General features: G+C 42.0%; 1 protein-coding gene across 9 annotated transcripts in view; it reads left to right on the top strand.

Moving 5' to 3' along the window:
- The window catches only part of CADPS (calcium dependent secretion activator), a 380,054-nt gene that overhangs the window by 347,647 nt on the left and 6,689 nt on the right, over window positions 1-25,718 (top strand). For all 9 annotated transcript variants that reach the window (XM_077821175.1, XM_077821172.1, XM_077821173.1 and 6 more), the window contains one exon: window positions 3,470-3,577. In XM_077821175.1, the coding sequence (XP_077677301.1) occupies window positions 3,470-3,577 (108 nt within the window). The remainder of the gene's footprint in view (window positions 1-3,469; window positions 3,578-25,718) is intronic.

Genomic DNA, 25,718 nt, shown 5'->3' with positions numbered 1-25,718 from the left:
ACCAGTGTAAACTAACATAACTCCACAGAAATCAATGAAATGTACATGTGGCCTTGAAAACATGCCAGGTTAGCTAGACAGGGTTACTTCAGTGTGTGTGTGACACACACCTCTTACTATGGAGGTGATACCCATGCGATAAATTGCAGAGCAATGTGATAAATTTGTTATGCACCTAGGGTCTTACTCTAACATTCCAACCCTCTGAGGATCTTCAATCTTCAAATAGCCACTTCTAAAAAATCAACCTGGCTGAGGGTATGTCTGGGGGTGTGATTCCCAGCTCGAGGAGACATACTCACACGGGCGTGGCTCAAGCTAGCGCACTAAAAACCAAATGTAGCCATGGCTCGCCACCCCAAATACGCACCTCGAGTCTCTGGTGGGCACACCCTTGGGGGAGCTAGCCCCTCCTGCCTCTCGCGCTGCTGCAGCTGCCTTCTAGTTTGAGCACACTAGCTCAATCAGAACTAGTGTGAGTAACGCATCCCCAGCTCCAAGTGTAGATAACCCCAGAGAAGTGTTTCCATCTCCTTACCCCAGATGTGGAATTCCCCTCCCAAAGTACACCCTGCCTTTGGTCCAGTATGGACAAGATTCAGTCCCAGGCAAGTAAGAGCATTTCTCTGCATAAAAATGTCCTGGCTTTAAAGTTTGGTGTCTCATGGCCCTTGAGGAATAGAAGTGGGCCATTTATAACACTGGGAAGGGGCAGCTTTTAGCCTCCCAGTGGAACTCAGCAGTCACCTGCATGTAGAAGAGCTTGAGATGTCTGACTTTAAAAATGTCTAGGCTTCTAAGTTACTGAGGCACATTTGGCAGTTTCAGCTGCTATGACTTCAGATACAGAAAAGCTTTTCAGGGGGCTGTCGGACTCTCTCAGAGCCCTGCCCAGTTGGACTGCCAGTGAGTATGGCATTCCGAGGTGGAGGGTTACAAGAAAGAGTCCCAGTAAAATAGTATATAACTCTCAAACATTTCCAAAATAGATTTTCCTGTAAAATAAACGATGATGTCATGTAGTATCAAGGGTTTCTTGGCATTCCTTTGGGATGCCTTGCACAGTGCTCATGGCTTACCCTATGTGAGCAGTTCACTCCAACCTCATTTTAAATAAAACCTCTACACCCCACCATCAGCTCTTCTACACACACGTCCACCAATATACTTGTGCACGTGTGTGACCACATATTTGGGAGTGTTACCTGGACTCTGTTTTGTTTCAATTTTATGATCGCTCACTAAATATTACAAGTAAATATTACAAGTGGTAATAATTACAACTGGTCCGATTAAGGTTTGTCCACAGCGAGATGGTGCTGGATTCCATATTTCAACCTGTAATTAAGGTAGCTATGAAGAGCCTTTCTCTTTCCAGATCAGAAAATTAAGGGGCAAAATGCTCCTTGAAGAGTTCAAACAGCTCAGTTGTGTTTTCAAGGTAGAGAATGGAAAAGAAACATCAGAGCTACAACACCTCTTACAACATTGTCATTAATGTGCATTTTGTGTGATTGTATAGCAAAGCCAGCATCACATGGAGAGGACTGAGCTGTTCAGGAGGCATAAGGAAATAGATTTAAAATAACCCTTTATTCATAGATGTTTAGCTGATACATACTACCATTTTGTGTGTGTGAAATGAGATGACACAATATATCTGCATGTAAATGTCAAAGAACAATATCTAACTGAAAGAAAGACTGTGTATTTTTGAGAAGAGTTCTCTGTGAATATAGGCTGCCACTTGTATCACAGTGTGTCCTGAAGCCGGGAATCCATCGTTTAGTTAATATGGGCCAGATTATACTCACACACAGGTTTAATATTGGTGAAACCCCATTAACTTAGATGGAGTTAGCCTTCCTTTTCACCAGTGTAAGCAAAAGCAGCATCCACAGTAGCAGTGAGCCACAGTATCTCTAGGTGAAGTGCAGAGAAAACCGTATTTGATTATGGGTTCCTTCTTTGGGAAAAGAGAACATATCCTGTTATTGAGCAGATAAGCCATCACTTACATCTAATTTCAGAAACTTGTTTTGTATCAAAAAACTGCAACACTTTTAGTGCCACCATGAAACTGGCACAATCAGCATGCTGAACATTGCTTCAAAGTATAACACTTGACTACTGCCGCATTTGTGTTGTCCTCACTGGTTTTCAAATTAATACCTTGTCATTGTTTCAGTAGGTGTTAAGAAATGTTACTGGCATCCCAAGGGCCAAGCATTGGCCCTTTGCTTGATAATTGTTTGCTTTATATTAAAAAACTACTTCCCCACTGCTTTCCAAACGGTCCTCATTTTCACCCTGGAAATTACACAGAAGTGTTAACTAACTTCAATTTACAAAAAGAAAAGGAGTCCTTGTGGCACCTTAGAGACTAACCAATTTATTTGAGCATGAGCTTTACAATTTACAGTGGCTGACAATCACATCTTAGAGAGAACCGATACTTTGTGATCTGAGGTAAATCACAGTAATGAAAACTAATGACACTCGTTATTAACCAACTTACAATGTGCCATGGAAATTTAAGGTTCTGTGGCAGGTCTTGTAATGACTCATGTTACAGTATTTTAATGGGTTTCCTTTGAGATCAGTTTGATTTCAACATATCAAGCAGTGTGAACTCAAAGGGTTTTTTAGTATATTTCTCCCTCTCCATCTACTTCAGTTGCAGCTTCCTTTAAAGAAAATATCAAAAGTATCACTGCCTTTCACAAATCTAATGTACTTATAAGTTAAGGTTTAAAACCAATGAATATATATGGCGATATGTACAGATATAGCTATAGCTATAAGTATCCTAGAAATGTAGCACTAATTTAGACATGTTGGGAAATTAGCTGATTTATGATTTAACTAGTTTATTTTAAAATATAAGTCTATGTTCAAGCTAAAGTCTAAGTTCTAAACAACAAAGAAATGTGATTTTGGTGTGAATAATAAAACGTTCATTGCTTACTACACACCTTCTCGCACCTTAGGAGAGGAAACAAGAGACTAGGGCTGGGTGTTAGCTTTCTAACTTCATAGAACAGAGGGTTTGCATATAGAAGGTGACACTGAAAAACCCCCGCATGATTTGTTGTTTCATTAATTAGGTCAACAATACCAAACATAGCACGAGAACTTCCTGGCATCAGTGTGTCAAGGAAAGGCTTTATTCATCTGAGTAGCTTCCCTCTAGGCAAAATAAGCAAGCAAGATAGTGTGTTTGCATGATCTTGTGCTGCACAGGCTGCATAGACAGAGTGGCTCGTTGGCTCTGCGGCATACAAAGCAGCCAGCCGTGGTATCACCCAAGTGTACCGTAGGTATCCACGGGGAGTGTGGTGCACAACAACAGTTTAAGGACAGCAGGGAGCTTGAGGAGAGAAACAACAGCAACAGGATTACATAAAGGAGCTGCCTTATATGAAGATGTTTATGTTTTTCTTTCTCTCTCTTCTTTTCTTCCATACAGAAGCCGGGGATGGATGTTGCTGATGCCTATGTGACATTTGTTCGCCACTCTCAGGATGTCTTGCGTGATAAGGTCAATGAGGAGATGTATATAGAAAGGTTATTTGATGTAAGTAAATGCCTTCTCCTCCTTGGAAACCAAGCAGGAGACTCCCCCAAAATGTGACAAAATAAGACAGGAGGATAAGTCACATTTTGAGAAAATTGATTGGTTATAGATTACAAAACAAAAAATCTTTCCTTTCCTTCTGACTATGACTCTTATCTGCTGTCCGCCTGCTCTAACTCTACTCTGATCTGCTGTGTCCTGGTCTTTATGTGTGTGGTTTGTAAGATAACAGCATCTTTTAAGCCAATACTTACTACGTTAAGTTTGTGAGAAATCTTCCTATAAGAGGAACATCTTGGTCATTGTTCTTAACATTAAAATCCGAGGCAATTTTATGACAGATGTGTTAGTCGGGGACCATCTCTTTGGTATGTTAAATTAATTGTTTCTGACTGCCCAGCACTCAAAACTTGAAAATGAACTCTGCTACATTTTTATATTTTAAAATAGTAACCAAAAGATAGCTGATAAAATCTGTGTTTTCATGCTTCAGAAGGACTATGTTGTGCACCAGATGTAAAAGCTATAATATGGTCTCCCTGGGGAAAATGGGATGGTTGCTCTAGTCAAAAGGACACAGATTTTTTGGGAGTTTTGTCCCCTTCCCACTCCGCCCCCTGCGCCAAATTAATTGATAACCTGTAAAAGAGAACATTGACCTTGATGCCCAGCAGCCTACATTTACATTTATTTATTTATTATTATTATTATTATTCACATGCAACATATGAATGCATGTTAACTGATGTACCTGTCTCTCTCTCTGTTGCTTTTGTTGTGTGACACACTTTCTGTCCTTGTAGCTATTGTTCCCTGAAGGTTTTATGTTTATGGCAAGCACTTAACATTAGTGTTTCAGTCTCTTCTAGGATCTTTGTTTATATATTGATTTCTGTGACTGTGTGAAACAGCTTACATTCAAACTTTCTTGTCTTTCATCTCTCAGCAACTCATTCTTCAGTCTTCTGGCTCTAGAATTTTAATAACTTTATATGCTTTGTTTACTTACTCATTTGCTTCCACAGTGTGTAGGGAAGGCTTTTTTTTCCCCAATCAAATGCCTTCTTTACTTGATATTCTTCTTTCTTCACATTACCTTTCCCTTAGAAACCTCTTCTTACTTTGTAATTCCCACTCTTTCTTTCACTGATATCCTATCAGATTAAAATGGAACTTATCTCTCATGTCAAATGTTTTATCACATTATATCAAGTGGCATGAATTAGAGTCAAATAATCTTCCTGTGTACATCTACTAGCATGGCCCATATCCACTGAGAATGCCTCATTCATGCATAAAGCACACTAGTGACTCCTTAATGCTCTATGCGTGCTCAGTCTTCAAAGAATGTAAAGCACAGAGTGCGAGATATAAATCACCCATCCAGTAAGCACTGAAAAAAGGACACAGTCACTTCTATTTTGCAGCAGGTCCACTAGTGCATTGCATATCTATGTTGAATTTTATTCCAAAAGCAGTAAATTTTCAGAGATTAACTGGATTGTTCTTTTCAATGCCTTAGTTGCCTTTCCTTTGATCAGTTTCTTAAGATTTGCAGTTGTGTGGTTTTTAGAACTTTGTGTCATTAGCTCAAACTCTAAAAATCTATAACTGACCTGGGTATTTATTATCATACTTCGGATCATAAGACCATATTGTGGTTAAATTAGCAATAAAAAAAATAAGAATAACCTGTAGAAGGCAAAAGTACAGAATTGCTCCTCATCTTCCCCCCACACACACACACACATTTTTCATAAGCTATACTTTTCCTAACCTGTTAGGCAGGTAAATGATAAAGGATTGTATTAATCGTAATAAATCCTATAATATTTACATTTCTACATATATTTTTACATAACTGCGTGCAGCTGTCAAGGCATTGTGGAAGAGCAATTCACTTTTTGCTCTGATGTGTTAGCAATTCAGTTCTGGGACCAAATCCTGCTAACCTCATTCCTCTGTGTATCACTCAAATGTATCTCCTCACATGAATAAGGTGCACAGGATTGGATCCTTTATTTAGATATATGGAATTAGAATGCACTAGACTTTCAAAGGTAGCAATCTTAATTATTTAAAACTCTGTTTTAGCTCTCACTATTGCAAAATTGTTTCAGAAAGAAATGCATATTTCCCAAGTTGAGCCCTAAGATAAAGGACAAGGTGGTGACCTCACTGACTGAACTAGTAAGTGCAGAACAATTAAATTGGGGCCCAATCCTGCACACCCTTAATACTGGCCACAGTGGTGAATGCTGGGTGATGGATAGCATGGTTCCCAGTGGTGAAGGGGTTCAGGATGGGGCCCTTCAATGTTAATTCACAGAAATCTCCATCACCTAGAAATGGTTTGTTGCAGTATCTGTCATTGAATTCTCCACATGCTGGGTTTCTACACTTTAGCAGCACAGCATCAGGTTGTGAACATTTTGGATTGTTTCAGTCAGTTTTCCTAAGTGTGCCCGGACCTCCACCCTATGGAAGTTGGTGATAAACGCCCATGGATTTTAAAGGGGGCAGCATCACATCCATATTTTTTCTTTTCTTTTGTTTTCGTATACAGACATCTTGGTCCAGGCTTTACTCTCGGTTAGGCCCATGCAGCCAGACTTTGGCCGCTTTAGCTCACTGCGTTGTTCTGAAGCATGAGTAATAAAGCAAACCTGGTTGTGTATAAAACCTAGAATATTCTTAAAGTATTCAGCCCTTAATTTCATGGAACTAAACATTGTGGCCAACTAGTTTTATTTATCTTCTTCGTTAATCCCAGTAATCGATTTCTATAAAACTGTCAGGTTTGTCAAGGCTGGTTTTTTGGGTCCAGCAGGTACAATTTTAAGAAAGATGGAGAATGAATAATCAACATTTATATTATAAAATGGAAATATCCTTTTAAAAATATGTGGGGGCTGATTCTGCTCTCATGGTGTCAGTATATTTCAGGAGTGACACTCTTGCGGTCTGTGGAGTCGCAGCAGTGTGAGTGAGGCCAGAGTCCGATCAGAATTTGAAATCTGGACAAAGACATCAATTAACATTTTGCATGTCACAGCCTCAACTGGGATAAATAAACATAGCTCAATTTACCTTAATGCAGCTACGCCTATTTATTCCAGCTGAGAAATCTGGCCCTACATTTTTAGTGTATCATGTTAACTCCCTTGCCATGTGTAGGGACCAGGCCAAAATCTTTCTTGTCACATGTGTGCTGCAACCCCATTGATTTCAGTGGGATTTCAGGATTGTCAAGAAGGATATAGGGATAGATCCTCCTTCCATACAAGTCACTGGAAAAACTCCCATTGACTTGACTGGTGCAAAATCAAGCCCATAATTTGGTCCATTACATGTTCTATTTTTTTGTAGCACCTGGGGTTTTTTGGTTCCTCCCTCTTCTCACCTGGTATTTCCATTTATTTGCTCTGTTTGTTTTCTACCATTAAAAAAGGCTGGATACGTTTAGTTATACCATGTTCCCGACAATAGCTGAGGTAATATTCTTAGTGCTCATTCTGTCAGTACTTGCATAGCAGAACTGTGCTCTTTGGTGGATATTGGTGCTTGCAGAAGATTAAAATGTAGAGCACACGGCAGGATTAAGATAATCTCCTTTATTCTATAAATTAGTCAGTTTTTTCCCTGCAGTAAAGTCATCATCTTAATTTTTAATATCTGCATTCTCTGGGTCATTAAAGGAACAGATTGTGAAATTCTGCTGGTAATCAAAAGCTAACTAGGATTTTTTATTATTTTATTTTTAAACGGTGCTTATTTGCTGCAGATTAACGTGATTTATTTATTTGGCCTGCCCCACTAAACTGGTAATATTTGTTTAGGGAGACAAGGAGGGTGAGGTAATATCTTTTATTGGACCAAGAAGAGCTCTATGTGGCTCGAAAGTTTGCGTCTCTCCCCAACAGAAGTTGATCCAGTAAAAGATATTACCCCAGCTGCCTTGTCTCTCTGTTATCCTGGGACTGACACGGCTACAACTACACTGCATACAATATTTTTTAAAGCTACAATACTGTAACACGGCCCACTGGTACAAAGAACTAGTAAGAGAAGAATTTAAGAACGGTTTATTGACATGCGTTCACGCTCTTTGTTTATGTGCATGCCTCTGTGTGTTTGTGTGGTTTAAAAAATTGTATGATGCTTTGAAAAAAGAGGTTGCAATCTCAGTTTAGTGTAATAGTTTGCAATTTTGTCTCTGAATGGTAATTTTTGACATATTTGATTGTTTCAAATAGGAAGCATGGGCCAGATGGGCTTGAGGTATGTCATGGACCTGAAAAAAGGGGACTGATCTTGCAGTCCTAGAGGCCAGTCCTGTGTAGTTCTGAGCCCTCTCAACTGAGGGCACTCAGCGTCTCTTTGGACCAGGCCCCTACACAGCCAGAATTCCCTCTGAGGCCAATGAGAGATTTGCCTACAAAGATTAGTGCCTTTCAGGATGATAGTTTACAGATTTACATCCGCACTCATAGTTTATGTATTTTCCAGCCAATCAGAACCTATCTGATCACAAAACTATATGGTGGACCTATTGATATTCTAATCACCAGCCTTGCTTTTGCCTAACTGGCAAAATACTGATGTCTTTGGTCACAGTGTACAAAAGCTAGTGTACAAAAGGCTGTTGAATGTAGAGAAAGCAACCATGGTTCCTGTGAATTTCAGGGTATTGATGCAAACCTCTGAAGTCCATAAATAGTGCAGATGGTATTTTTTCTTTCTCATGATTAATTCAATATCTTACCCAAAAAAAACCCCAAAACATGCTTTTGATATGAGAGATCAAATGATCAAGAGAAGCTCCTAAGATTGCAAGATCTAAACAAAAATTAATTTATTTTTTTCCTCCATGTACTTCTTGAAGACACAAGCCTGAGTAGAAGATAAGGATTAAAACAGATGTGCTTAGTGCTAGTTCATCTGCTTAAATTTGGCAGTCTCTGAGATCAGTGATTAAAAAGCCATCTCTAACTTTGATGAAATCCACTGCACTGGTAATATGTGTCTTTGATAGCTTTCTTATGGGCCTCATGTCCGCCTAAACCGGACATAGAAAACATTGGACTGGAGATGATACATGGATTATATGGGTCAATTATACACTTAATCTGCCTTCTGGGGATTAAATGTGCATAGATTGACTCTGTATTTGGCTTGTCCTTGGCAGTTATCAGATCAGTAAGGTTGCCCTTACTGAAAAGTCTGGTAAGAACTTAATCATGCAGTGATATGGTCCTGATGATGCAGTCGTAGTGACAGTGCTAACTGCTCTGTACTTTTGCAGAAGGCTTGATTTACCATTTTACTGTCACATTATACATTCAGCTGCCTCTGAACTCTATGTGCAGACAGTAATAGCCTGGATATTTGTTGTTAAAGGAGTGGTTTAAAATACCTTCAGGAAGCCTCTTTGTATTTGCAAGAAAAATTAGGGTGTTTTTATGTTGACACACAGAGGCAAATTGAAATCAGTGGGTTTGAGGGATGTAGATGAGGAAGCTAGGGAGGGAGGGCAGATTAAGACAGTCACTCCCATGGTTCCCTTTCGGGGAGAGGATCTTCAGCTTTGATGGGACAGTCACCCCAGCACCCAACATCTGCATTTGGAGGCTCCGACGCAGCTCTTCAAGATGGGGCCATTCTGCCAGGGAGATCCCAAAGCACCTCATGCTGGAATATCAGGGGAGGTGCTGCCTTCCCCACCTCCGTACACTGGATAGGGGCCCAGAATGGGGATCAAGAGACCTGGGTCCTATTCCCAGCCTTGCCATTGAGTCCCAGTGTGATCTTAGCCAAGTCAGCTCAGCTCCCTGCACCTCAGCTCCGTCATCTCTGATACAGGGATCAGGCTTGTCCACTGGCAAAGTGCTTTGTGCAATGCATCCCAAGTAGATATGGCAACAGGAATAGACATCCATGCCCATGAGTCCAGCTGGAGCACAGCTCCTGAGAGCTCTGAGCTCCTGAGGATGCATGAGACAGGATTTGGTCCCATATTTTTAAAATGCAGTTATACCAAATATGAATTGATTCTTGAACGTAAAACGTACCAAGTCAATACAAGTCGGAATTGAAGGAGCACTGAAGTTTAAAAAAGAAACCTTGGCACAAATTACTATTGGACCCCAGTTCAGCAGTTAGCACTGACGTCCATGGGACTCCTCATATGCTTCAAGTTATGCACGTGCCCAAGCACCCTGCTGAACCAGCACTTCGTATACTCCTAAATATGTGAAAACAGCGGGGAGTCCGGCGGCACCTTAAAGGCTCCTTGTTGTTTTTGTGGCTACAGGCTAACCCGGCTACCCTCTGATACGTGCCTAACTATATGGAAATTCGCAGAGGTGATATTGACAGTGACAGAAGAAGCTAATGCAGCTGATTGAACCTTAGAAAATAGCTACTTTTCTTCCTGCACAGCCAGACTGCTCGCTGGGGCACCAGTTCCCCTACTTCCATCCTGAGACAGCCTCCCTATGCTGTTCCTTCTTCAGCTGCTTTTGTCTTAAAAAAAAAAAAAGTCAATTTTGAAGTGAAGAAAATAAAGCAAATTGGCCTTGGGAAATACTGCACAAATTAAGCATGTCTTTAAAAGGGTTACTTTTAACGCAGCTCTTGTTTTTTCAGTGAAGGCATAATGTTTGAATCAGTTGAAGTCAAGTCAATTGAATTTTTTACTCAAAGAAAGGAGAGTCAGATTGCAGGTACTGTGCTTCATGGCGGTTGAGTAAAACCGTAAAGTACATTGTGGTGGAAAATATTGTCCGTATACAGTTATTGCTGCCTTGGGGAAGAAGAATATTGTATACCCTCCTTTATTAACAAGGGGGGGGGGGGTTACCCAACAAAAAGGCATGTTTCAAACCCACATGCAGGGTCATGCTATTTCACAGCTGACCCCTTCATCTTTTGGAGTTCATATGCAAAGCATGTTTTTAAAAAAGGACAAGAGGTGTTTAATAGGCTTATTAATCATGGGAAAAGGAAAGAGAAGACCTATTTTCTTTCTATTCCTGCCCACAAGCTGCCCAAGGTAGTGAGGACTTGTTCTGGAATAGGGTCTTACCTTATAAATGTATTCCGTTAACCAGGTTCATTCTTTCATGAAGTATTCATTTAAGTAGGTTTCACTTAATTTATTTTAGGGAGCCTCTTAATAAAATAAGTCCTAGATCTGTCACTGGATTTTACATGTGTTTAAGAGTTTTTCCTTCTAAATGTCTTTATCAGAACAGCTTTTAATGTTTCAGTAGACATTTGGTGAAGACAGTTAATTTGTTTTCTTTTCCAGAGGAGATTGTTCCATTAATCATTCTAAGAAGTCAGACTGATTGCTCTGTTACTTTAAGGTCAGCATAGTCTTGCTAACATGATCTGCACAGTGCTTTTTAGTGTTGAAGAATATTCTTTTTATGGCAGAATGGAAGCAACAGACTATTTATTTTGCCATTAAAAAAATATCCAAGGTACATTTTGTGGAAGGAATACTGTCACGTTGCATTACAGAAGACAAATTGTCCTAAATTCTGAAATGAGAGGTCAGTTAGCTTAACAACATAGTCTTTCCTGCTTAGCCAACATAGATTGTTGGATTAGAGCTGTATGTACATATTTATCACTGTGCAATATATGCAAGTCACGTAGGACCAGATTATTAAAGTTATGCAGATAGTGAGATTTTCAAAAGTGCCTGGGTACCTAACTCCCATTGCTGGGGGCAACTGCGAGGGGTAAGGTGGCTGGCCACCTTAGGCCCCAGTTGAATTTTCAAGAGCACCTATCTGCTGCTTTTAAATACCTTTGAAAATCTGGCCCTTAAGACACTGTGAGATCTGCTTGTCTATTTTTATTTAACAGTTGTTTTTAACTAATTTGAGCTTCCAGTTGGTGGTTAGTCTAGAATGAGAACCTAGGTGTTCAATCTTGCATTTCTTGTTACCTCAAAAGCCCCACTGATTTCAACTGAAATTTTGAGAGCATAAGGAAAGCACAACTAGGTCAAACTTTAAGTGTGAAGATAGCAGGAGTGTTGTGTGTAAAACACGGGAGGTAATTGTCCTGCTGTATTGGGCCTGGTAAGGCTCAGCTGGAGAGCTGTGTCCAGTTCTGGGCACCACACTTTAGGGAAGATGTGGACAAATTGGAGAGAGTCCAGAAAAGAGCAACCAAAACGATCAAAGGTTTAGAAAACCTGACCTATGAGGAAAGGCTAAAACAATTGGGCATGTTTAGTCTTGAGAAAAGAAGGCTGATGGGGACTCTGATAAGCTTCAAATATGTTAAGAGCTGTTATAAAGAGGATGGGGGTCAATTGTTCTTTATGTCCACTGAAGTGAGGACAAGGAGTAATGGCCTTAATCAGCAGCAAGAGAGATGTAGGTTAGATATTAGGCAAAAACTTTCTGACTCTCAGGGTAGTTAAGCTCTGGAACAGGCTTCCAAGGGAAGTTGTGGAATCCACATCAATGGAGGTTTTTAAGAACAGGTTGGACAAACACCTGCCAGGGATGGTCTAGGTTTACTTGGTCCTGCCTCAGCGAAGGGGGCAGGACTTGATGACCTCACAAGGTCCCTTCCAACCCTGCATGTCTGTGATTCTGTAGTCAATAGTTAGCTCTCACGTGACACAAAATAGTCATGATACTCAGGTGAGAAAATATTTTAGCATTGGCATCTGAGGCTTTGTAGATAAGTCAGTGGCAAAATGAACAGTTCCGTTTTCCCCCTAAATCCCATATTCCACTGGGCAAATCCTTTTTCCACCCCACTCCTTTGTGTGCATAGAAGTCCCAGCATGCAGTGGGACAGCTACACATGGAGAACAGAGAGTTCCCATGTGCAGCACAGAGTCGGTTTTTCCAGGGCAAGTCTGGGGAGAACCAGAGCAGGAGCTCAGTAGGTGGGTCTTTGACTATCCAGATCTGTTGACCTAACCTCATGCACGTTTGTCTGGGATAGTAGGAGAAGGATCTGCTGCAGGGCTGAGGCAACAGCTGTCATCACAGAGAGGTCCACTGCCTTCCCCTGGCATTTGGAGCAGGATCTTATACCCCCGCTGTTTGCTGGGATGAGGATTGGGCCCGCTGCATTAACAATGAGGGATTGTTTGTTGTCCAATAGCTTCTTCATGCCTCGTTCCCTTTTCTCTCTGCAGTCCAGTCCCCCACAACTGCTCTCAGGGTAGCGAGTGAGCCAGTGGTGCATGTTAGATTAGCGGTTATAGGCCACTTCATTTCTCTTGGTCGGCAGTTTTTTTCTTTCCCCAAGATTCCTTTAAACCTCACCCTGCACTTATGATATCAGCGTACAAAAATGCTTACCAAGAGCTGGCAAAGAAATATCTTTTTTCTGTCCTGAAGTCCCATGTACGATACAGGGGATCCTTTTCTCCCCATTCACTCTTTTCCAGTTCACAGTTAATACCTAGGCAGCCTTTAACTACACTTTCTGGCATGTGCAGGCTATACAAGAGAACTCAATGAAAGGTTCCCAACTCCAGTTTGTGACGTCTTTTGATTCAGTTCTAGTGTTAAAATCTAAAAAACCCTGTACAATTAAAGTATTGTATGACATACATTGCATCTTATTAATCAACATTACATCCAATTATACTGTCATTGTATTATATTGCTTTGACAAACAAAGGGCTGGGCTCTTTACAAAAATGTTACGTAGCTATTATGTTTAACCAGGTTCTTTATATGGGAACCTCGGTTTAAAATGTCAACATCTTTTCTTTACAAAAAAAATTAAAAAAACACATTCTACTTCAAATGCAGAAAACAGTATTGCAATCTATATTTCACCTTTTTTATGCAAAATTTATTTTATCAAAATTGCAAATAATGCAAAATTTGGGTGGGGGGGGGCAAAATCCTTCGGGGCAATGATAACTTGTGTATAAAATGTCATGATACAAGCACTGTGAATTTTTGCACAGTTGTATCCGCTTGGGAGGAAGAGAAAGGACAGGTACCCAGGAGCAAAGCATGTCAGTACACCCAGGCCACGTTTAGGGCCAGATCCTGTAAACACGCACCACTTTACTCATCCGAGTAGTCCTATTGACTAGGGGTAGATAACCAGCATTGACTTTGGTGGGTCTACACGTGTGAGTAGAGTTACCCATGAGCATTTGGAGGAATGGGGCCCTAAAGAACAACTTGAAGAGGCGTGTGTCCTTCGGAATTAATTCCTGCAAACTCTGGGTGGGGTTATAATTCATGGGTGAGGTGCAATACCCTATGTCAGAAAAGCCACCTTCAAGGGGCCACAGGGCAGCTGTAATGCAAGAGGACCCCCTACACACACATAGGTGCTCCAGCTATTCCCTGGATGTAATGACTCCCTCAATGACAACCCACAAGCTATTTTTTAACACCCAAATCCTGCAACTCTCCCTACTGGCAGACCCCTCCATCCGCAGGGAGCCAGGGCTGTCTGGCCAGTTGCATATTGGAGTCTGAGGCCATCTGGTTGCAACAAGTGAGTGTATTGGATCCCCATGTCTTCTGCACCTCTGCACGGGCTTCTTTTTAAGAATTAAACATGTTTCCAACTGCGTTCTTCTCACCTTCAAATCCTACAGGCAATGGATTTTGGCCAGGAGAAAAGTTATGAATCTTTAATGGCCAGGACTTTAGTTTTACATGTCATCAGAAAAACAGCATCTTCTTCAACACAACCACACCAGGCTAGGTGATTGGTTCCATCATAACTCAGAAGAGTGCCACTGTCTCGGGCCCTGTCCCTACAAACTCATGTGGGTTTAACTTTACTCACCAGAGTCATCCCACTGACTTCAGTGAGCTTTGGCTCCGGCCCTGTCATGTGGTGGGGTTCCCTCACTCTGGACTCCTCACTGCCAGCAGTCCTCACGCATTCCTGCATAGGTTCACCACTGTGTGCTTTATGTACAATGGGCTATACAAGTCCTTGTCCGCACATGACATAAGGCTTTGACCTTCTCCCTAGGTGCAGAGGGAAAGGGGGGAGATCTCCCCTCCATGAGAGCCTGGGCTGCTCTGGCCCTTCCTTCGGGCCTTCCCCTCTTTCCCCTTTCTCTTCCTGTATCTCTTTCACCTGTCTTAGCTGAGGAGCTGAATCACCTTAATTGTTTAATCACCTGGTGTTTAGCCAGTTATCTCCTCAGTTTGGCCCATGTGGGGATGCTTATGAAGTGCACAGAGAGATGAGTCCACCTTAGGCTACTCTCAGTCTGTGACAGGCCCCTTCCTACAGTAAGTCGCTTTTTCCTTTGACATCCCCCATCCAAGTCCTGTTCAGACTGGTCACTGCTTCCATTACTGGCTCTAAGGAGATGACAGTCCCAGGTGGTGAGACTTCACGATGCTGAGCTAGATGGGACTTGCGTGGCTAAATCCTATGCAACTATTTGGAAATGTAGAGGAAACTATATGGTTTACGAATTGTGTGAATAAATATAAAGCTCAGATTGTTTTCACAACTGTCACACAACAGCTTGGTCGTGAAGGTGCAGGAGTTAATGCCTCCAGTTGGCTTTTTTTAAACTCTGTTGAAATCCGTGCTTGGATGACGTTAAGGAACTGAATGGCTTCAGAGGCAGTATAATTTGGAGTTAAGGAGCTGTAACCCATCCCAGAGTGCTTAGGTGTTGTAGTACAAAATGTATTCTAATTGTTAATTAATTGTATGCAGCACAGAGCCCTAAATGCAGAGGCTCTTTATGAATGAAATGATTCGTATGTTTACGATTTATTTATAACGTAAGTGCGAGACCATATATGCATACAAAATACAAAGCAAAAAACCCCCCAGATTAGAGACATCTTTTTCCATTAATAATAGTGGGAGTTGCTTGTGTAATCTCATAAACACTGCACTGAACATTTACAATCAACAAGTCCATTTGCTAGAGACACCAGGAAGTTCTACATGGACCTTCCATTAGCACTGATGGAAACGATATGCAAGAGACCCCTTCAAACCAAACTTAAACCCAGTTAAGGGTGAAACTCCATCCTTAACTCACCCTCTTGCTGAGGTCCTCAAACAGTGGGTGATCTTAGCTACCATATGTACTGCAAAAAGCCTGCCCTACTTAAACACAACTGTGTGTGAGTTTCAGCTTTCACTCTGAATTTCCTTCCTTGTTGTGTCTAAGGCATTCCGTTTACATTATTCAAACAACGTTTTTGTGGTTTCTTTTGAGAAAGATGATGTAATTTAACACCATTTACATCCTAGACAAATGATTAATAGTTCAGGGTAGAGGCTTGATCCTATTATGTAAGGCTGACACTGTGGTATTATTAAATAATAATACAAATGATTTTAATATCAAGCCCCTTTGACTTTATACCCTGCCCACATAGTTAAGCTTTCAATGTGAATGAGATTTCACAGCCAAGGAATAATACAGGGGAAAAAACAATCAGAAGTTACAGAGCAGCGGGGTCGTAGGAACTATTCTAAATGTAGATGCAGTGAAATCATTATAGTATTATTAAAAAAAAATCTTTGCTGAAATGTAAATCTGTAGTCTTAGCAAAGCACGTCAGTCACTTGTTTAAACCAAGGTTCATTATTATTATTGCTTGTGCTGTACCGTAGATGTGCATGGTGCTTTAACAATATAATGGTAATAAATAAAAACATAGCACTACCATTTAGCACTTACTGAGCTAAATGTTAGCAAAAAATAATAGAAGGCATATTGCTTATCCAGAGGAAAATTTGCCACTAATATAGGACCCTATCCTGCAAAATCTTTACTTACTGAAGTCCTCGCTCTTGTGAGCAAGGTACTGTTTGCTGTTCTATAGTTTCTTAAATAGGGCGTGTACCCAAAGTATTTCTGAATTGTGCATTCTGTTTCTGAACGTAACCAAGTCGGAAATCCCTACTAGAAGGTAAGCTAGCAAATCACAACTTGTTGCCAGAAAAAAACCCAGTTATCAACTTTTATATTTTGAAAGAAACAACACATAAAAAAATAGTGTGAGCTATAAAATAATGTGTTTTATAATAGAAAGACAGCTGTCTCTGCATACTCTTTCGGTTATGCCTTGTTATTGTGTGGTCTATGGTGGTATACAGAAAGGCAGCCGCCTTTTTAAGTACTCGGTAGACTATTTAGTTACTCAGAGATCAGATACCCTTATTGTCTGGTCCATGGTGGTATAACAGAAAGATCGCTATTTATCTGTTCATTCTTGATAGTGCCTGTGATTTTATAGCCTGTGGTGATAGTCGTGGAGAATTTAATGTGTACGATATTGGTGTATCTCCAATTGTTTGTGAACATCAGACGTTTTGAAACCTGGTTGTAATCAAGGAATATAAGCATAAGCTTGAAAGGCTAAAGAGCAGAAAGACCCGCACATAAATGCTATTATGTACTTAATGAGGCAGGGTTTAAAAAAAAAAAGAATCAGCCACACAAGTTGGTTTTATCAAAGAAAATGTATAAATAACGACCAGTGATTCAAGCTGCTGTACAAAGAAAAAGCAGGGACTTCACTTGTGGCATTCAGACAATCGTATTTACTACACTAATCTTTTTGGCTTAGAGATTGACAATCAATATATTATTATCAACAAGCATTAGCACACACAAAAAGCTTCCATTTCTCTTTAACCATGTCCGTAAATCCTTTAAATTTAATTAAAACTGGCCAGTCTTCCCAATAGTGCAAATTACACTTAAAATAATATTAAATATTTGTACTGGGTGAAGACAAAAGTGTTGGCTTGTGCAGTTTGTTGAAAACGCACACACACACACACACACACACACACACAGAGACGGGAAAAAAATTGAGCTAATCAAAGTTAAAATAAAGTCTCTCTCCCTCTCTCTCTCTCCCAAGACTACTGTCTATAACATGTTGTTCCTTATAGAAAGTGGGATATGGTGGCATTTGCTTGATTAACTTGCTCGACAAAAGTGACAGCTGCTGTGGGTGCATGTAGATAAGCTGCACGGCACAGTTCCGCCTTTGTACATCTGTCAGCAAAAAAGGAAGAATAAAGAGTGAAAAGAGGCAAATTGGTCCCAAAAGGCAATCCATTCAACTTAGGAGGTTCGCTCTATTCAAGCACTCACTGTGAATCTCAAGTACTAGGTAGCTTATTCAATTTCATTCATTCTTTAGAATGAACCCACAAGTGTTTAATTTCTTATTCTGCCCTATAAAAGGGGGAGCTTTTTTATTGGAAGCATTAATTGTAAGACTAGCTGATCAATGCTTACAACATTAACTCATCATTAATTTTCTGTTTAACTAATTTTGGGATCTGTAACGTGGTAACTTCTCTCTGACTTCTTGGATTGCTCCCTGAAAAATCCAAAAATATTCCGACATTCAGCTCTCTGAACCTGGATCTCTGCCGAGGAGAGTGAAGACTGCAGGCCAGATCCTCAGTAGGTGTAAATCATGCTAGGCCACTGACTTCATTGTTTGCATTGCTGTAGCACCTGGGAACCCCAGTCATGGGCCAAGACACCATTACGTTAGGTGCTGTACAAACACATGGAGCTTCATCGATTTACACTGGCTGGAGGAGTCATCCCTACGTGTGCCTGGTTACACAGACAGGTTTTCTGGCTCAGAAGGGTAATCTTACTGGTGGTGAATCTTCTGCAGAAGAGTTACTCAGAGATCAGCTTCCTAATGAAGTGTGGGGAGGGGGGAAGGCCTGCAAGCATGGCAGCCTGCAATAATAATAATAATTAATAGCAAAATATGGGTTTCGTTGAGAAACTGGAAGGAAAGTTTATGATCTAGGTCAGGGGTCAGCAGCCTTTCAGAAGCGGTGTGCCAAGTCTTCATTTATTCACTCTAATTTAAGGTTTCACGTGCCGGTAAAACATTTTAACGATTTTAGAAGGTCTCTTTCTATAAGTCTATAATATATAACTAAACTATTGTTGTATGTAAAAGTAAAAAAGTACGGTTTTTAAAATGTTTAAGAAGCTTCGTTTAAAATTAAATTAAAAGGCAGAGCCCCCTGGACCGGTGGCCAGGACCCGGGCAGTGTGAGTGCTGCTGAAAATCCGCTCGCATGCTGCCTTTGGCACACGTGCCATAGCTTGCCGACCCCTGATCTAGTGGGAGGGGCACTAATGTGTGGGTAGGTCTCAGCAGGGCAGAGAAGTTTCTCTTTTTGTGGCAGAAGATTCTCTGTTCCCATCTTCTAATTGACGCTGGAGGATTATTGTTAAATTCATGCGTCTTGTGGGCCAGCAGCTCTTTTCATCCACACCAGTCTATGCCACCATCCTACTCCGCAACTTAGCTGCAGTCTTACTCTCTCTCGTCTAGGCACTTCTAATGTGCCCTTCACTGTGGTGCCTAGGATTCCCCTACCGTCCCCTGGGAAAGTGGCACAGTCTGGGCATTGGAGCGGAAGACTGCTTGAGACACTTTGTCCAGAAGGACTTTGAGTCCCCAGAAGAGGAAAACTATAATGACCTGGCTGGAAGGCCCAGACACGAAAGGGGACCGATCAAGTCAGAGAGAGGGAGACAGCCCAGGGGGCGTGCAACCAAAGGAGGGCGCATCTGACTGGTTGAGAGCTAATCCCCTGGTGCACCACAAGGAGGCGCCCCAGCGGTGAGTAGTTACACTTCCGCAGAAAATAAGACAGTTGTTCCCATAATGCTGTAGCCTCAGCTTAGAGCAAGGGCTAGATCTGCTGGTGTGGCTAGGCTCTTTTCAGTGCAGGATGTGGGGAGGGGGAGGCCCCTCTGATCCAGTTTTGCACCCTGTTGCAACTTAGAGCAGTGTCAGGACAGAGCAGGGCCAAAGATCTGACCCCATGGGTTGCCATCAAACCCAGATCTCTTGCATGGTGGTGCCCTGGATACCAACTGCGGCAATGGGCTAGCCCAGAACTGAACTTCTTTAAAATGAGCATGTGTGAAATGTAATGTTCCTGATTTTCCACCCACTCACGCTTATCATCATCTACACCTGGGCAAAACCAGTGTAAACCCCACCTCTACCACTGGTAACGTTCTACATCCAATTTGCTTAGGTGTAAATGACTAGGCAAGGGTGAAGGTAGTGGAGACTCACTCTGCTACTGAGGTGCACACCTTGGGTTTTAAAGGTTACTTGGTAAATTTTGCTTTGGTGAAGTTATGCACAGGAAGTCACATGATTTTGCATATGACACTTTTCTACAAAGATAAAGGTGTGAAAGATGCATCAGTCACGCACTGGGCAGTTACCATTTGGATCAGTCACTTTTGCAAAGTTATTACATTATGTCGTTCCCAGAATACACTGTGAGTTGTCACTTGTCTCCTGTTGAAGTAGGAGAGCCAGTTCAGCTGTCTAGCGGTAGCACAATGCTAAGTGTGAGTCTATGGCTCAGTCCGTCACATCTGGGCTGGTGGGTCTGCAAAACAATATGGAGCCAGCATGCCCTGTCACAGTGGGCAAGGAAAAGCCATGTTGCTCCTCAGCAAGCCCCGCTTAGGGTACTGAGAAGGAACACTGAGAGTGCCCACAAGAACCTGTACCCAGAGGAACTGTACAGGGACTTGAGGGCGGGGTAATGAAGCAAGTTTGAGGGGAAACCCTTGAAGCTCAGGGGACCCCAGACGGCCAGAAGTGGCTTCACTCTTGTGCCATTCTCAATGTCGACATTTCCAGTATTCTCTTGTGTAATAAGCTGAATGCAGAGGATGAGCCAGGTTAGCTCACAGAATCAAATACTGTATCCTGCCTCTGACAATACCATGTGCCTGATGTTTCAGAAGATAGTGAGAACCTTCCATAATGCACCTGGCCATTAGTGTCTATGGTGGTGGGGTGCAAAATCTTTCCTTACCCCTATAGCGATCAATTGATGGCCTGAAGCATGAGGTTTTGCAGTCCCTATCTTAGTATTCTTAACTATAAATGTTCTTATATAATTGGTTTTAAAGGACCTGGTCTTCAGAATTTAGGTGTGTGTGCATCTGAGTTTAGTGCAGATTTGCACACCAAGTTTGCATACTCCAGGTGCAAGGCTCCGATTCGTATGCTACATGGCTAGATAGGTGTGGCATGAAAGAACAACTTGTGGATTGTTGTAGACTCATGTAGCAAAGTAATGTGCATACCAAGTAAGTTCTCAATCGTGTGCAGACTTGATTACTAAAAAACAGGTTTGGGAGTTATCCAGGACTGCAGATGTACGTTCCCTCATAAGGGGAAAATGAAATGTAGCTTCCCTGAACCATTGTGACAGCCTTAAAGGTGGGATTTGACCATCTCTTCTCCCTCCATACGTTTGCTGATATCCGGATCCAATTTACATTCTTATATGGGGTCAGATCCTCAGCTGGTGTAAATCAGTATAGCTCCGTTGACTTGAGTGGAGGACCTGTCTCAGTGAGTGGAGAATAGGCACGAGTGTATGGCCGATCAAAGAAAAGTACCAAACTATTTGGGAAGGGGCTGCTGTTTCCCAGCAAATTCACATGTTGGGTTAGCAACAAAACCCATGGCCAGACGTGAGCACGCTCCTCTTGTGTGCCCAGGTGCACGGCCTCCTTATTTTGTGTTGCTTTTATGCTGGGTGTCGCGGAGGCAGCCTCCCGATGCAGAATCCGTTACCTTCGGAACACCTTGAATTCAAAGGCTCGCTCGGCAGCCTCCTGTCAGCGTTTCAAAACCAGTTCATGTGCCAGACAAAAAGAAGGGGCAGCCTGTGGTCAGCGTTTTCCAGGCCCTGGTACGTCACAGTTCTAAACAGATTTGAATTGCTTGGATTGGTTCTGGTTGGAAAGCGAGGCCTGAAATCGGGGTCATAGGTGAGAGTTACTATGGTAATTGAGTACTGTCACCACTAGTTTTGGCATTAAAGCACATAATAAAGGACAAACAACAGTGGTTAAAGCAAGCAGGTAGGATTACTGTGTTCTTTTGTCAGAAGTATATAATGTCTTGTAGTCAGTTTTAAAGACTTCTCAACCCCCAAATCCCCCCCAGCAGTCACCTGCTGAGTAATTTTGTATGCTTAATCTGTAGCCCTTAACTACAAGCTTTCTGCTAATTTGAGGCCAATGGGTAGTTTTGACACTAAATAGGGCAGTAAAGATTCCCTGACCTAGAAAACCTCCATTCTGAGACACTGAGAGCAGAAAATATTCTTTCAGCATCCTTGTAAGACGTTTTGAATGACACAAACTAGCTTTGACTAAACCATGCTGAAGCCTCCGATTAATGGTTTGCAAAAACTTGCCGCACATCCCTGCTGCAACTTCCCCCATAAAACTTGTCACTTCAGATTGCCATCAGCCACCACAACAATAATCATTCCATGCCTATTGCTAATTGCAAGCACAGCTGAGGCTCAGCGGGGTGCTCTTGCACAGTCCCAGGCCTTTACACCAGCCGCAATCTGTTGTGTGGCACTTGTTCACACACAAAAACTACCCGCAAAGGCAGAAAGAGGCAGAGTCACCGGTTTCTTGTAATCCCCCTGCTACCCTGCTGACAGCCCAGCCCCATAAGCATTCCTGGTTTTGTCCTCCCCTTTACAAAAGCTGAAATGACCTTAAGCTACTAGTATGTGAGCTTTTGAATGAAGAATACAACTCCTTCAGGTGCATTAAAAAGCAGTGCTGCATCTGGCTTATGAGATTCTGTTGGCAGCACCCCTGGGGTGAACTGTGGCTTCCTGTAACATGTAAAATATGAGTGTGAACTCCAGGTTCATGGCAAGGAACAGGAGGTCATGCTTCCATTCAGACCGCACTGAAGAGAACGGGAGTTTGCAGATGTTCTTGGGTATGTGTAACGACACCACCTCCCCAAACGCACAGGAACCCAGCGCGGTTTTTGATAAAACGTGCCGCCGTCTGTGTGTTACTTGCAGATTTATTCATATCAATTTTTGCCGTTTATATATTCAGAGACAAGCCTGCTATTTCAACAGCTCCATAGCTCAGCCTCAAAACTCTCCTCTTCCAGGCATTAAACCTAGTGCTCAGGCTGGCGGGGAGGTTGTCACGGTAACGGTCAAAGCCTGCCAGAGGTCATGCTTCAGCACCCTCTACTGGGTCCCTTCCGGAGATTCAGAATCTGCCTACTCCTTCCCTGGCAAGAGGTGCAGTCAGGGCTGCTGTGAAAGAAAGGGGGCTGGATAATGGTAGACTGCAAGAGCAACTGGAATCCTTCGGGTGCTTCCTGAAGCTGCCAACTGCAGTGTCCAGTTACTGCCAGTGGGGCTGTTCCTGAAATTCTTGCTGCGAAAAGAACTTAGTTTTTAATTCATGCCTCGCCGAGGTAAAACGGCCACTGAAATGGGCAAGGTCTGAGCCGAAACAAAGTTGGGACTCCAGGATCTGACTCAGTGGGAGTTTTGCTTGAGCGAGCAACTTATGAAAGGGAAGAGCCCCATTGGGGGATAGTATTCTTGGCCTGATTGGGCAAGGAAAAGCTTGGATGCCCAGTGTCAAAGTATCAGATGGATTGTTTACAGCAAAGCCAAATATAAATATATTCATAATAGCGAGACGCCAACCGTGCAATGCAGCGATTAAGTAGCCTTACGTTAGGAAGTCAGTGTTGCATAATTGATGGCTTAGCCTTGGTAAACAGATCCTTTTAATGCATTTTAGAAATATGCATGGGTGTTAGGAGCGTAATTGTTCTGTGTAGATTTCAATAAGCAAACAAAAGCATTACTTGAGCAGTGTTATCCAGGTTCCGCTGAGTTACCTCCCACCCGATGGGTTCTGTGAGCATAAACACATAATAATAAACATAATTTGTTATGATTGTGTATGAAATGCTCTGAGAAAAGGTTGCTATAATTTTTGAAGGATTTTTATTATGTACAACAACTGAACCGGCAGAAGAAACTATTTATTTCATATCGCAACAGGACTTTGTCTCTTGTGTCTAATATCACATTTCTGTTTGGCAAGGCGAGATTAGTTGTAAAAAATATATATATAGTCATGTGGAAATGTTAACATCTTTGTGTTAGGCATGAAATCAGAAATTGTCTTCCTTCTAATAACACATTGTCTCTAGTGATTGTTTCAGTATCTATTTCACTTATAGCTTACTCTGTTTTTATGCATATGCAAAGCTTAGATGCAGCAATTGAAGAATGCTATATTAAATCTAAAAAAATTGATAGATGTGATTTTTTTTTTAAAATCAGGATAAATGTATTAACGGATATGTCTTGAATTGTACCTCATTTATAACTTACAGTATTGAAATTCTTGTGAAGTTGATTGCTTAGCCTTGGTGAACAGATCATTTTAATGCATTTAAGAAATGCACATGACATGTAGGTCTTATGTTTTAAAGATCTGCATGGTTGATGTTTTATTAGCAAATGCTTTTCTACCCATGGGAGGAGAGGGGGACAGCATTTGGATCCTGAGTCAGGGTCCAGTTTGAACTTCCCCAGTGTCCTGGGTGTTTGAATACATTGTCTTTAGTAGATAATTTAGCTTCATTTGTTTTGTGTTTCCAAAGACTCACATGAAATGCTGATGGAAAGAGGGGGATCAAATGTAGGTTGGCAAACTCAACAGCAAAACTGCCAACCCTGTTAGAAGAGCGTTGGAAGTCACTGGTATTTTGTGGTGATTATATTGCGTGGACTGTAATGATAATTGGTTTGGTGAGTAAATAACTGATAGGTGTTTTTGTTTTTTAAAGATTGAATAGGCCATGAATTCACCTTCAGTGTTCTTGTGGTTCTGCGCCTTGCTGGGAACCTAGCAAGTTAATTTGGTCCTTCTAGGGGCTGCCATCTTGGTTGGTCTAGCTCTTTGTTTCAGCTGATACTGTGGAAGTTCTGTCCTTTCAAGGCTGAGGTTGTTGTTTTTATTGAATAATTAGACACACAAAGGCTTGCACGCTACATTACAGACAAATATAAAGACTGTTCCTTGCCCCCAAGAGACTCACACTCATTTAGACTTAACGCAAGAGGCGGCAATAAACAAAGGAAGGTGGATTGTGTATGGAAAGAATGAGATACAGCAGTGGAAGATCATAAGATGTTCTTAATGCTTCATGCTCATCTGCTCTCTGGGTGTTGTTTTTAATACGTTAGTAAAACTTGGGGATAGTCTCCAAACAGGGCAGGGATGGAAGCCTAACTCAAAGAAATGAGCCTTTAAGGAGGCATTTAAAGGAGGGGATTGATATTTTCTGGTGCGCAGGGTCAGGGGTGGGTGATGGCAGCCAGAGGTCATGGCTCACTTGAACCAAGGGCATGAGCCATTTGAAGAAATGAAACCACCTTCGTTTTTAAAGTTTCTTTACAGTTTCATATTTTGGGGCATGGGGTTGCAATGAATCCTGAGCAGACATTCCCTGTCTATCAGAGAAATGACATTAGCATAGATTCATAGAATGAGGCCCTCACCCCTCTCTGGCCACTGTATGCCTGACAAAAGGGCTGGAGTGGCATAAAGCGGACCCGGTTGTGCTGGGGGAGAATTGCTCTGCTGCAAGCACTGTGGAAGACGGCCATAAAGTTGCCTCTGAGGACCCCTTCCAAGCCCTGGCCTAGGACGCATGCAGGGAATGGGACTGAGGGCAGGAGAGGTACGCTGGTGCCTGGCAGCACAGCAGTCCATAGCGCAGCCGGGGAGATCCCAGAGTTGTCTGAAGCAGCCCTTGGCGTAGCCCAGGATTACAAGGGCACAAAAGTGGCTTCGTGCGCCATAACCTCCATTCCCTCGGGCTGGGAGACCTGTGCTGCGCTTCTTAGAGAATCAGAAGCTCACCCATCCATTTTAAGGCCTGAGGCATCATTGTGATCATCCAGTCTGATCCCCTGCATAGCACAGGCCAGAGGATTTCCCCTAGGGATTTCCCATCAAGCCCATAAATTCTGACCAAGCTACAGCATAGCTGTAAGACATCCAGTCTGATGTAGACTCCAATTGACAAAGACTCCACCGCACCCTTAGGTAAGTTGCTCCAATGGTTAATTACCCTCCCTGTAAAAAAGATGTCTTATTTCCAGTCAGAATTGGTCTAGCTTCAGCTCCCAGTCATTGGATCTTGGTAGCTCTTTGTCTGCTAGCCTAAAACGCCCTCCACTATCAGTAATCTCCTCCCCAGGTTGCGTACAATATAGACACCGAGTGAAAAAATAACTC

Source organism: Eretmochelys imbricata, chromosome 7 (genome assembly GCF_965152235.1).
Source record: "Eretmochelys imbricata isolate rEreImb1 chromosome 7, rEreImb1.hap1, whole genome shotgun sequence".
Taxonomy (NCBI): domain Eukaryota; kingdom Metazoa; phylum Chordata; order Testudines; family Cheloniidae; genus Eretmochelys; species Eretmochelys imbricata.
This window is presented reverse-complemented; position numbering and strand designations above follow the sequence as displayed.